The sequence below is a fragment of the Eubalaena glacialis genome, chromosome 14 (genome assembly GCF_028564815.1).
Source record: "Eubalaena glacialis isolate mEubGla1 chromosome 14, mEubGla1.1.hap2.+ XY, whole genome shotgun sequence".
NCBI lineage: Eukaryota > Metazoa > Chordata > Mammalia > Artiodactyla > Balaenidae > Eubalaena > Eubalaena glacialis.
Genome location: NC_083729.1, coordinates 79,832,520 through 79,845,835, shown reverse-complemented (window position 1 = coordinate 79,845,835; position 13,316 = coordinate 79,832,520). Strand labels below are relative to the sequence as shown.

The 13,316-nt window shown below is 41.0% G+C and overlaps 1 protein-coding gene across 2 annotated transcripts in view; it reads left to right on the top strand.

Moving 5' to 3' along the window:
• Positions 1 to 13,316, top strand: part of POLR1A (RNA polymerase I subunit A) — a 77,020-nt gene that overhangs the window by 30,805 nt on the left and 32,899 nt on the right. For both annotated transcript variants that reach the window (XM_061210724.1, XM_061210723.1), the window contains exons 13-14: positions 615 to 869; positions 5,511 to 5,702. In XM_061210724.1, coding sequence (XP_061066707.1) covers positions 615 to 869; positions 5,511 to 5,702 — 447 coding nt within the window. The remainder of the gene's footprint in view (positions 1 to 614; positions 870 to 5,510; positions 5,703 to 13,316) is intronic.

Sequence of the window (13,316 nt, the reverse complement as noted above, 5' to 3'; positions counted from 1 at the left end):
ACTTATTATTAATTTTTAAGTGCAATAAAACATTTGCAGAGAGCATTGAACTGGGAATCAGGAACCCTGTGTTTCAGTCCTGGCTCTGCTGGATGAGGTTGGGCAAGTATTTCTAAAACGTGGAATTCACATTTCGAATAACGTATCAGATGTGGCCATGGCGGGGATTCTAGAGGTCTGCCAGATCCTTCTAGATCTGGCAGACCAGGAGTTTTGTGGTTATATGTAGATATGCTGTCTTCAGATGTGTCTATTTCTTTCTTCAGATTAATTCGCAGAGGAATTCAAACTCCGGAAAGGTCATGCATCTCTGAAGAAGACAGAGATTACTGGACAGGGGCCTGTAGCCTCATTGGCTTATACCTCCGTGCCCAGAGCCAGGACACGACTATGCTGGGCTAGCAGCTATTTCTCAGAGTACCAGAGGGGCTTAGTAGCTATTTCTCAAAGATTTCTAGGGTTTCACTCCAGACTAAAAGTTCTCCTTTTATTTAGTTGAATAAAACCTGAGACAGACAGAAGGCACACTCAGCCCAGGCCAAGGTGAGCCCTTGGAATAGTAGCGATGTTGCCGAAGTTGCCGCCCCTCACCCTGTTCTCTCCTCTGCCCCCAGGTATGCCGGCACGTGAAGAATGGGGACATTCTCCTCCTGAACCGACAGCCCACCCTGCACAGGCCCTCCATCCAGGCGCATCGCGCCCGCATCCTGCCCGAGGAGAAGGTCCTGCGGCTCCACTATGCCAACTGCAAGGCCTACAACGCCGACTTTGATGGAGACGAGATGAACGCCCACTTCCCTCAGAGTGAACTGGGCCGGGCCGAGGCCTACGTCCTGGCCTGCACGGATCAGCAGTACCTTGTTCCCAAGGTAGGTCTGACCTTGAGGCCGTTCCATGGTCATCGCCAGCACAACTTGGCAGTCCAGGTCCGGGCCCTTGCCAGCTCCTGGAGTCAGTGGGTGGCTCTAGGGCAGGGGCATGTGGAACAGAAGGTCTTGGCTTCTTCCGGGTGGGGTCTTCAGCTCTCTAGTGGCTAGAGGCAGGGAAAGGCTTCTCTCTTGCTGCCCCTTAAGGTGGCAGGAGAGAAGTTGTAACAGTCATCCCAGAACACTGAGTTTAGTAGCTGCATACCAGGTCTTGTCTTCCAGTCTGTTTGGATTCTACAACTTTTTAGCCTCTGGCACGCATTAGCATCCCAGCTGTGAGGGTCCCCAAGGTCCACAGATGACTCTGATCCTTTGAGTCTGGACAAGCAGGAGTTTTAAGAGACAACTTGACTCCAAGGGTCCAGATGAAATTCCCCTCCAGCCCATACGGAATCTCCTCTGTGAATCCCTTCCTTTATAAGCCGTTTGCGTCACAGTGATTCACAATGACACATCATTCATTTGGGTTGCAGTGTGGAGTAGTAATAATAATAAAGAACTATGACTACCGTTTGCCAAATACTTCTTCAGTGTCAGACACTACAAAGCACGTTGGAGGCCTCTCCTTTCTTCCTCCCCACAGTCCTTGGGGTAGGTACTACTAAGGTCCACATTTACACATGAAGAAACGGTGTAGGGATTTCCCTGTCGGTCCAGTGGTTAAGACTCCTTGCTTCCATTGCAACAGGCGCAGGTTGCATCTCTGGTCGGGGAACTAAGATCCCACATGCAGCGCGGCGCAGCAAAAAAAAAAAAAAAAAAAATGGTGTAACTTACCGAAGGACACAGAGCTGAGGAGGAGGAGGAAGGGCCAGGAACTCCCAGATCCTTGTGGCTTGTTCTTTTCCGCTGTGCGGGCCCTGCTGCCCTTCCACAGAAGAGAGGGAAACCTCTGCACCCAGGAAGCACCAGAGGCTGCTCGGAGATGTCCCTCATCGATTAGTAACCTCTCCTGGGAACTTCTCTTCCCCCGTCAGTCCCACCTGGGGAATCAGGCACGTGGCCAGGGTCCTAGCGTCCCAGCCTCGTTGCCTACCAGACACACCACTGTGGCTTCGTCCTGGACTCAGTTATTTGAATATAACTTTCTTTCCCTTCTCCACCCACCTTAGCTTGCTGTTGATTAGTGAAGGGGCTGACAATAGGCAGGAGGGGTTTAAGGGCCCACTCAGGTCCCCCAGAAATTAGAAGAAATAATTTGATTAATTTTTACTAATAATGTTACTAGTAATTAGTAATAATTTTGCTAATAATTAGAAGAAAAAGAAGAAATAGACTAATTTGAAAATTGGCTTTTTGTCTTTTTAAGTAAATTATATCCGTGGTAGCTCTGATGGTGGTGGCAATAAAAGCCACCGTCTGCTGAGCACTCCCTGTGCCTCAGGCACTGCTCTGAGCAGTTTGCAAACATTCTTAGTCCTCACAACAGCCTTAGGAGGTGGGTGCAATTTGCAGATGAGGAAGCACCGGTGAGTGACTTGCCAGCCAGTGACGAAGCTGGGACTTGAACCCAGCGCCGATGACCCCCAAGCCTGTGTGCTCAGCGTCGTGTGTGATTAGCCCCGTTGACAGGCGAGGCTGGGCCTTGGTGAGGGCACGTGGCAGTGAGTGGCTCCCAGGACTGAACCGGCCGTCTGGCTCTCTAAAGAGAGTGTCACATTTCACCACGGGGGATACTACCAGCGAGCAGCAGGTGGTTCATTTTTTGCCGGCAGAGTGACCTCTGGACTTTAGCCGCATGGGGAGTTGGGGGTGCTCCAGAGTTCTCAGGCCAATGAATTTGAATGTGCTATACTTGATTTTGGTTGAATAAGGTAGCATAGGGGACCTCATTGCTTACAGCATGTCCTGCGAAGGGCTGGACTATTTAAAATCCAGATGTGCCTCATCATATGCTCACCCGCCTATGAGTTTTAGGTCCGGAGACAGGGAGAACACAGATAAATAAGCTTACATCAATAAACTAAATTCTTAAAAAGTAAAAACAAAAAACAAAAAAAAAACCACTTCTAGGGGATGACCTGAGGGTTCACTTTACTTTCAGACAGATTTTTTTTTTTTTTTTTGGCCACCCTGCACAGTTTGTTGGGATCTCAGTTCCCCGACCAGGGATTGAACCCGCATCCTCAGCAGTGAAAATGCAGAGTCCTAACCACTGGACTGCCAGGGAATTCCCTCAGACAATTTCTTTTGTCAGAGGTAAAGAGCTTTTGATTCTTGATCAGTTTTGTTTAGTCCTCAGGGCGAATGCGAGAGGTGGAATCGTTATTTTTTTGCTAATCGTTGTAAAAATGAAACATGTACTTTGGTGGCAAAGTCCTAAAAGGACAAGAGCTGGTTTTCCTAAGCCATTTTTGGGTAATTTTTCTTGGTGTGTCTTTATTTCCCTTTGTTTCTGTTTCCCTTTGTTCATTATTCTATTTCTTCTCTATTTCTAGGTTCTCTTCCTTGACTAACCATAGTACCCTATTTAAGTTCATTTTATTGTTGGTTATATGTGTTTAATAGGGTTGGAGGTTGTCTTCTTACTTAAAATAGGAGATGAATGGAACTTTAGCTGTTTCTTTTCCAAGAAAACAGTTACACTTTTCATTTACATGTTTCTTTGTGGATTCTTTTTTTTTCTTCTGTTTGTTGTATCTATTGAGGGCCAATGCTTCATGGAAGTTTTTTTAACAAAGCTTGAGACATAGTTTCCAGACTTTGACTTAGCTGCGAAATTCAAGTCACAGAATACCCTAATTCTCAAAGCATCCTGACCAAAGACATCGATTGTAATGTCATTTTGCTGTGATATTAAGTGGAATAGGATAGCTGACAATTATCTGGGTTTTTGATTCAGAGATGGTCTTTCTGATCCTAAGCAGATTTAGGAAATTCAGAATTGTAAGTAGACCCTTAGTAAATTGCTTTAATCAGTATTCCTCCCTAGAATTCATGATTATTGCATTGAAAGCAATTTAGCCATTAAGGTAATTTTCTAGTCATGGAAAAATCTGGATGGAGAGAGAAGGCACTGACTAGATCCCATAACTTATAATTATGTTCTTTAAAGGAAAAAAACAAAAGGGAAAATCTATATCTGCCCCGAAAGACTGTGGGATGAGTCAAATGCCTAATACTGTTTGGGGTTTTTCCTCTAAGCAAAATAAGACCTTGTCTTTGGAATAAGACACAGAGTGTAATTTTTTATTAATGTTCATAACTCAGAGCCTTTGTAAGAAGGGCTGCGTGCCCCATCTGATCTTGCCTTCCATCTGCACCACCTATTCAGCTCATCTGTAATAATTATCTTTGAGTTTACGTAAAGCCCGTTGCCACAGTATTGAGACTGTTTGACAAGCATCCTTTTTAGCCTTTGAATTAGTGCATGTGGTTAAATTCCTGGCGCTTCTCCATGGCTGCATTTGTGAGTTCCTTAGTTATGAAACATGGCCATAATATTGGACAGTATTTAACAAATAAGCAAATGATAACAATCTGTAGATCCAAGGCACAGATTTTTCTCAAGTTCCCATACACATTGAAAAGGTTGCAAAAACTGCTTCTTAGAGAATGTCAGTGGGCACAGCTATTTTTACTTTGGTGTGCCTTATGTTGCCATGAATGCAGACCTGCAGAAAGGGTTCAGGAGACTGGGGATCAGAAAGGCTGTGGAAAGATGAATGTACCCACCCAACTGGGGCTTTTATAAAGGCCCTTGTTTTGACATCTGGTAAATAACAGCCTACCATGAATACGTGCTCCATTATGAAGAGACGCTGACAGCAGGCATTCTTTCCTTCTGCAGTCACACACGTCAAAGCCCTCCACAACACTCTTGAGGAACCTCTGCCCAAACCCCACCCTCCCTGCGCTGGCGCACTCCAAGTCCCTCCTCAGGCCAAGCTGCAATACTGCCCCTCAGAGAGACCATTCCTGACCATCCTCCCCACCCCAAATCTATGTGATGACCCATCCTGTTATTTTCCTCCAGTATTTAAAACTCTTTGTGATAATGTATCTGTCCTGTCATTTGTTTACTGTCTAGCTCTTTCTCATCATGAAGGATCGTGTCTGCTTGGGCCACTGGAGTAGATTAAAGGTCTAACTCAGTGCCTAGGCATACAGTAGGCTCTCAATAAATATTTGTTGAATGGATGACTGCTTTAGAGGAGAACCAGGCCAGAAATGTGTGAAAAATACCAAAGCGTAAAACCAAAATATAAAAACAAGGACACAGCTAACAGCAGCCAGACCAAATTTATGCGTAAATGCCAGAAATATGCTGGAGTAACTAGAAACAGATAGGATTATGGAGAGAAGGCTAGGGGGCCTGGATGAATTTGCAGCAGTTTTGATACAGAACAGTGGGCAAAAGGCAAAGGTGGGAGCTGGTCAGGAAGCCCTGGTCATGTGCTCTGGTAGGCACTTTGCTCTCAAGATGGGAAGCCCAAGCACCGGCCTGGTGCGGCTCAGAGACAGGACAGTACGGGAATGTAAAGGAGGGCTGTTGCTAGCGGGCAGCTCCCAAGCACAGGGTTAGGAATTAGAATGCGACTTCAGTTTTTTCTTAGCTCTTCTCTTATCTGTTTTGGTTTGTAGGATGGCCAGCCGTTGGCAGGGCTGATCCAAGATCACATGGTTTCGGGTGCAAACATGACCATTCGAGGCTGCTTTTTCAGCCGGGAGCAGTATATGGAGCTGGTGTACCGAGGACTCACCGACAGAGTGGGGCGCGTGAGGCTCTGTCCTCCTGCCATCCTGAAGCCCTGTCCGCTGTGGACAGGAAAGCAGGTAATTGGGAGAAAACAAATGGTGGCTATAACAAAGGGAAACCGGCCACTCAGTAAAGAGGTTTTTGTTCCCAGGAGAGCCCAGGCCAGAAACAGAAATGGCAAATCAAACAATAGTCTGACTCTCTCTTTGCTGGGGTTTTTGGGTGTAGATGGTTTCAAGGGAGTGTCTGCTAAGCGTAAGCTGCAGAGTTTCTGTCCTTTGATTCTAACTTAAACTCAGTGTCCTCATAATCCAGATATGGTGGTAATAGGCAGTGGTGCTGATGGTAGCAGTAGTTACGGTTTGTTGGGAGTGCTTCAAATATGTTATCTTACTTAACCCTCACAACCAACCTGCGATGCAGAAACCATCATTATCACCATTTAGCAGGTGAGGGTAATGAAGTTTGGAGAAGCTGTTACATGCCCACGTCCACAGGAGACAGAGCTGGGATTCAAACCCAGGACTTTCTAACACCCAGACCATCCTACTGTACTTAATCAGTTATGTGATCTTGGCTCTGTCAGCCTCAGTTCTTCATTTATAAAACAGAAGGGTTCAGGTTGATGAGCTCTAAGGTCTCTCCCAGCTCTGCAGTTCTTTAAATCTGTGGACCTGGGACTTGACTGCTTTTTAGTTACTAAGCCAACTTGTATTCCTGAGATAAACCTTACTTGGTTATGAGGTAGTATTTGCTAAACTTTTGTGTAGAATTTTTTGTATCTGTGTACATGAGGGATTTTGATCGGTGGTTTTCTTTTCTTGTCATATGTTTGCCTGGTTTTGGTATCAGGGTAACATTGGCTTCATAGGATGAGTTGGGAAGTATTTACTCTTCTTCAGTTTTCTGTAAGAGTTTGTATACTATTTTTTTTTAAATAAATTTATTTATTTTTGGCTGCGTTGGGTCTTCATTGCTGCGCACGGGCTTTCTCTAGTTGCAGCGATCGAGGGCTACTCTTTGTTGCAGTGCGCGGGCTTCTCATTACAGTGGCTTCTCTTGCTGTGGAGCACAGGCTCTAGGCACGCGGGCTTCAGTAGTTGTGGCACATAGGCTCAGTAGTTGTGGCTCGCGGGCTCTAGAGTGCAGGCTCAGTAGTTGTGGCTTGCAGGCTTAGTTGCTTCATGGCATGTGGGACCTTCCCGGACCAGGGCTCGAACCTGTGTCCCCTACATTGGTAGGTGGATTCTTAACCACTGTGCCACCAGGGAAGTCCCCAGAGTTTGTGTAGTATTGATATTATTTTTTCCTTAAATGTTTGGTGGAATTCACCAGTGAAGCCATCTGGACCTGGAGTTTTCTCTTTAGGAAGGTTTGTTGAACTAAAATTTTTATTTCTCTAATACGTATCAGGCTATTTAGGTTATCTCTTTCTTCTTGGAGGAACTTTACTGCTTTGTTTTTTCAAGGAATTTCATCTAACTTATTGAATTTTTAGGTGTAAAGTTATTCATCATATTCCTTTACTTTCCTTTTCTATTTGTGGAATCTGAAGGTGGGTCCCCTGTCTCATTTCTGATAGTGGTAATTTGTGTCTTCTCTCTTTTTCCTGCTCAGTTTGCTTAAAGGTCTGTCAGTTTTATTGTTCACAGAGAACCAGCTTTTATTGACTTTCTCTATTTTTCTGTTTTCTGTTTCATTGATTTCACTTTGATCTTTTTTATTTCCTTCTGTTTACTTTGGGTTTGATTTGCTTTTCTTTTTCTAGTTACTTAAGGTTGAAACAGAAGTCACTGATTTGAAACTTTTTTCCTTTTTTAATATTGGCATTTTATATATAAAATTTCCCCTAAGCATGTTGTAGTTTCATTTACATTCACTTCAGAATACTTGCTAATTTCTCTTTTTTTGACCCCTGAGTTATTTAGAAGTATATGATTTAGTTTCCAAATATTTAGGGGTTTTCCAGATATCTGTATTACTGATTGCAAATTTAATTCCACTTTGGCCAGAGAACATACCTTGGATAACTTGAATCCTTTTCAATTTATTGAGATTTGTTTTATGACTTCAAATACAGTCTGTCTTGGTAAATGATCTGTGTGTCCTTAAAAATAATATGTATTCCGCTGTTATTGGATGGAGTGCTCTGTAAATGTCAGTTAGGTTCAGGTGATAGACAGTTCAAGTGTACTATATCCTTGCTGATCCCTTTCCGTCATTTCCTAAGGTCACTGTGTTGAAAACCTTTGTTTTATATTCATGTTTCATGTTCATGTCTGCTTTTGTCGTTATTGTTTTGTTTCTAGTGGATGTGAAATCAGATCACCATTGTTCTATCCTGGCCAGAAACAGAAGTTGATTTAACAGAATAGATGGGGAATTTTGCAGTTAAGTTTAGTTCAGGGATTGGTGAGCTTTTTCTGTAAAATCCAGATAGAAAATATTTTAGGCTTTGTTGGTCATACAGTCTCTGAGTTACAACTACTCAGCTCTGCCATTGTAACGTGAAAGCAGACATAGACAAGGCTTAAATGAATGAGCATGACTGCGATTCAATTTAACTTTATTTACAAAAACAGATGGTGGGCCAGATTTGGCCTATAGGCTGTAGTTTGCTAGCCCCCAGTTTAGCTGGTTATATGTATTTGTCCACTTATTATTCCTATTTATATTCTTTTTATTATTTCTTTTTTATGTCTTTATTTTGTAAGTCATCTCAAGTTATCTTGGACATAAAGGGATTTTAATTCTTAAGTAAGTGTCCAGAATTTATTAGGATTTTGTTTAAACATAAGCTGTGAGTTCAAAATAGAACCAAATAGTGGACAAAGACTGTATATCTAGAGCTACGAATATGTTCATTCCCTTCAATCTGAGAATCCAGCCTAAGGAAATCATGTGAAGTATAGTAAAAGATGCTTGAAAAAAGCAGTCCATGACATCGTGGTTTATGGTGGTGGAAATTAGAAAAACCTAGATACTCAACACTGAGGCTAAGTAAATTGTGGGACATCCATTTGTTAAGATATTATGTAGTTGTTTAAAACAGTGGTTTTAAAAGGTTATGTAACAGTCTGGAAAATTCTCTGACATAATGTTGAAAGAAGAAACAGACTACACAGTTCTATGTGTAATCACAGTTGGAACATGTTAAAAATGTATATGAGCAAAAACTTTGACATAAAAAAGATCAAAATAATAGAGTAATTTGGTTTGTGTTAGGAATAATTTCTTTTTCATTGTTTAACATTTCTGGGCTATGCTTATTTTATAATGAAATAGAATGGGAAAATAGGCCTAGGTTTTATTTCTGTTGCAGTTGAGATTTTTCAGTGTTTTCTGAGAGGTTGGTACAGGCTGGTATTTCTTTGCAAATAGATGAAACGGGGAAGAGTGACCGCACTGCGCAAGAATTTGTTAGTGACTCAGTGTGATTCTACAGAGAAAAGCCATGTTTTGAATCAAGAAATAAGGAACTTAGCTTGGGAAATTTATTTGTACTGCCCTAGAAAATTAAGTCTTAGGCTATTTCTCCAGGGCATTTTATACAGCCTCTTGAGTGGTTTTCTTTCCACCTAAGAATCGGAAGTCTCTCACCATTTGTTGAAAATGAGAGAGCATGTAAAGGAAGAAGATTTGCCCGTCACTGCAGATCTCGAGCATATAGCTCAATGAGTGTTCACAAAGTGAATACATAAGTCGTCACCTAGATCAGAAAGTAGAATATCACCAACACCCCCAGAAGACCCTTCCAGGCCCCTCTCAATTTCTGCCCCTCCCCAAAAGTAGCCACTCACCTGACTTCTAACACTATAGGTAAGTTTTGTCTTTTCTTGAACTTTACATAAATGGGATCATAGAGTAAATCATATCTTTGTGTGAGTCACTCATGTCATCACATATGGTGGTAATTTATTCACTTTTGTTGATGTGTGGTATTATATGAATATACCATTATATATTTGTCCATTTTACCATTGATGGACATTTGGGTTGTCTTCGATCGTCTTCATTTGGCTATTACAAATAGGGCTACTATGACATTCTTGTACATGTCTTTTGTTGAGCGTATGTATGCATTTTGATGGGTAAATGCCAAGCAATCAAATTGCTGAATCATAAGATCTACCTTCAACTCTAATAAATAGTTTAATAAACAGTTTTCCAAAGTGCTTGTAGCAATTTACACCTCCACCAGCAGGGCATGAGAGTTCCGGTTACTCCTTATTCTCAGCAGAACTTCATATTATTGTCCCATTTCGTTTGGGTGTTTTTTATTTTTTGTTTCTTCCCCCATCTGTATAAATTTAGCCATTGAAATGGGTGTGTAGTGATGTTTTATTGTGGTTTTAATTTACATTTCCTTAATGACAAGTGAGGTTGAGCACCTCTTCATATGCTGATGGCCACTGGGATCTCATCTTTTGTGAAGTGCCTGTTCAAGTCTTTTGCCTTTTTTTTAGTCTATGCCATTCTCTTATTAATAGGTAAGAGTTTTAGAAATATATTCTAGTGTAAGTCCATTGCCAGATATATGTATTACAAATACCTTCTACTTGATGGCTGGCCTTTTTGCCCTTTCACTTAATGCTGTTTTCTAATGATCAGAAGTTCTTTATGTAATATAATTCACCAGGCTTTGCCTTTTATGGCTAGTCCTGTATAAAAACTACTTGGCTGCCCCAAGGTCATTAAGGTATTTCCCTGTATCATTGTTAAGCAGCTTTATTGTTTCGCCATTCATGCTTAGGTCTACTGTCTGCCTGGAGTTGAATTTTGTGGTGGATGTTGTTGATGTGAGGAAGGGGTCAGGATTCATTTCCTTCCCATAGGACTATCCAGTTGATACAACATCATTGATGAAAAGACCATTGTTTTTCCTCTGCTCTTCAGTACCTCCTGTGTTGTAAATCAACTAATTGTATATGTGTAGGTCTGCTCCTGGACTCATTTCACTTCCATTGATTAGTTTGATTCCATTGCACCAATACCACACTGTCTTAATTATTGTAGCTTTATAGTAAGTTTTGATTTTCGATAGTAAAAGTTTCCAGCTTTGTTCTTCTTCATGACTATCTTGAATATTCTTGGCCCTGTGAATTTCCATATAAATTTCAAAGTCATCTTGTATATTTCTGCAAAAAAGTACCTGTGAGGAGTTTTTTTGGGATTACATTCCAGTGTTGAATCTTCCAAATTATGAACACAGTATGTCTTTCAATGACATAAAAGTCTTGTTCGTCTTCCGTTAGATTCATTCCTAGGTATTGCTATTATAGATGATATTATGTTTTAAATTTCCTAATTGTTTATGGTTGGTATATAGAAATACAATTAATTTTTGTATATTGTCCTTGATTCAGCAACCTTGCTGATTTCATTTATTAGATCTCTGCCCTTTAAATTCTTTTTAACTATAGAAGTAACGTAAGTATTTCGTTAAGTAAAGAGACAGTAGGGCTTCCTTGGTGGCGCAGTGGTTGAGAATCCGCCTGCCAATGCAGGGGACACAGCTTCGAGCCCTGGTCCGGGAAGATCCCACATGCCGCGGAGCAGCTAAGCCTGTTCGCCACAACTACTGAGCCTGCGCTCTAGAGCCCGCGAGCCACAGCTACTGAAGCCCACGTGCCTGGAGTCTGTGCTCCGCAACAAGAGAAGCCACTGCAACAAGAAGCCCGCACGCCGCAACAAAGGGTAGCCCCCGCTCTCCGCAACCAGAGAAAGCCCGCGGCAGCAACGAAGACCCAATGCAACCAAAAATAATAAATAAATAAAATAAATAAATTTATAAAAATAAATAAATAAAGAGACAGTAATATGAAAGGAAACAGGAAAAATTTCCTCTCTGTCCAATCCCATTCTTCATGTACGTGCATACTCTCATAGAAAAGAAATAAAAATGGAATCATATTATACCTACTCAGGAGAACCGTGAACCATGATTAAATTTGACATTCAATTTTGAGCTTGTATTTAAGACCACTTCTTTATCCATGATATTCTGGTGCCTGAGGCATGCACTTACCTCATCCTCAGGCACGTCGACCTCAGTTTTAAATGGTCTGTAAGACGGCTTACTTTAACTGAGCCACCAGGTCCTCCAAAGGGAATCCCATTATTTCAGGCAGCTTGTATTTTTAATTTGAACCACCCTAACACACTCCAAATATAGCATGAAGTTTATTTAACTGTTTTCATGTGCTAGGTTGACAGAACTTTTCTTGTAATTGCTTTGTGACATATTTAATTCACTTAATGCTGTATTGTGGGGTTCATTCTGTGTCTGTACGTGTAGATTGACTTCATTCTTCTTAATCCATTCTGTGTTGTACCCAATAATATGGATATATATAATTGATTTAACTGTCTCTCTATTGGCAGACATTTAATGAGTGTCCAGTTTTTTTGTTGTGGTGGTTTTTTTGTTTTGTTTTGTTTTTGGCCACGCTGAGTGGCTTGTGGGATCTTAGTTCCCTGACCAGGGATCAAATCCAGGGCCCTGGCAGTGAGAGGGCTGAGTCCTAACCTCTGGACCACCAGGGAATTTCCTATTGGCAGACATGTAGATTGTTACCTGGTATTTTACTATTCTGAACAGTGCTGTGGTGGACACCCACTTATATCTATACTAGTGTACTTTTCGTTGGTATATATTTTAAATGAATTCCTAGAATTGTGATTGCTGGCTTAAAAGGTATACACGTTTCAAAACATTTTTAAAAAAGAAGTCTATTTAATTTTTAGAGCATTTTTTAAAGTTCAATACAGGTTTCATATAAATAATATAAATAATAAATAATTATAATTCTTGTAGATTTTGCCTCCCTTCACAGTTTAAAAGAATGTTGCAGGTATGATCTTTCCTCCCTAGCATAGTTTATGACCACAAAGTAAATTATGCACTTCTAGAATATTAGTGTAGGTAAGGACCTCAAATCATCTTGTCTGACATCCTTGTTTTTTTTATTGAAATGTAATTCATACTTACCAGAAAAGTTACCATTTTTGGTAAGTATATAATTCAGTGATTTTTTTTTTTTCGGTGTATTCTTTATGTTGTACAATCATCACCACTAATTCCAGAACATTTCCATAACCCCCAAAAGAAACTCAGTACCTATTGGCAGTCAGCCCTGATTCCTCCTTCCCCCATTCCCTGGCAATCACTTTCTGTCTCTATTGATTTGCCTATTTTGGACATTTCATATACATGGTATCATACAAGTTAGGTACGCTTTTGCGGCTTGTTACTTTTACTTAACATAATGTCTTCAAAATTCATCCATGTCCTAGCATGAACAGTACCTCATTCCTTTTCATGGCTGAATAATATTCCATTGTATGGTTATACCACATTTTGTTTATTCATTTGTCAGTTGATAAATGGAATAGTTGGCTCGTTTCCACTTTTCAGCTGTTATAAATAAGGCTGCATTGAGTATTCGTCCACCAGTTTTTATATGAATGTATACTTTCAATTCTCTTGAATATATAGCTAGGAGTGAAATTGCTGGGTCATATGGTAATTCTATGTTTAACTTTTTTGAGGAACTACCAAACATTTTTCCAAAGCAGCTATACAATTTTACATTTCCACCAGCAATGTATGAGGGTTCCAATTTTTCCACATCCACACTAACACTTATTTGTCTTTCGTTTTTTAAATAACCATCTTAGTGGTGTTTCAT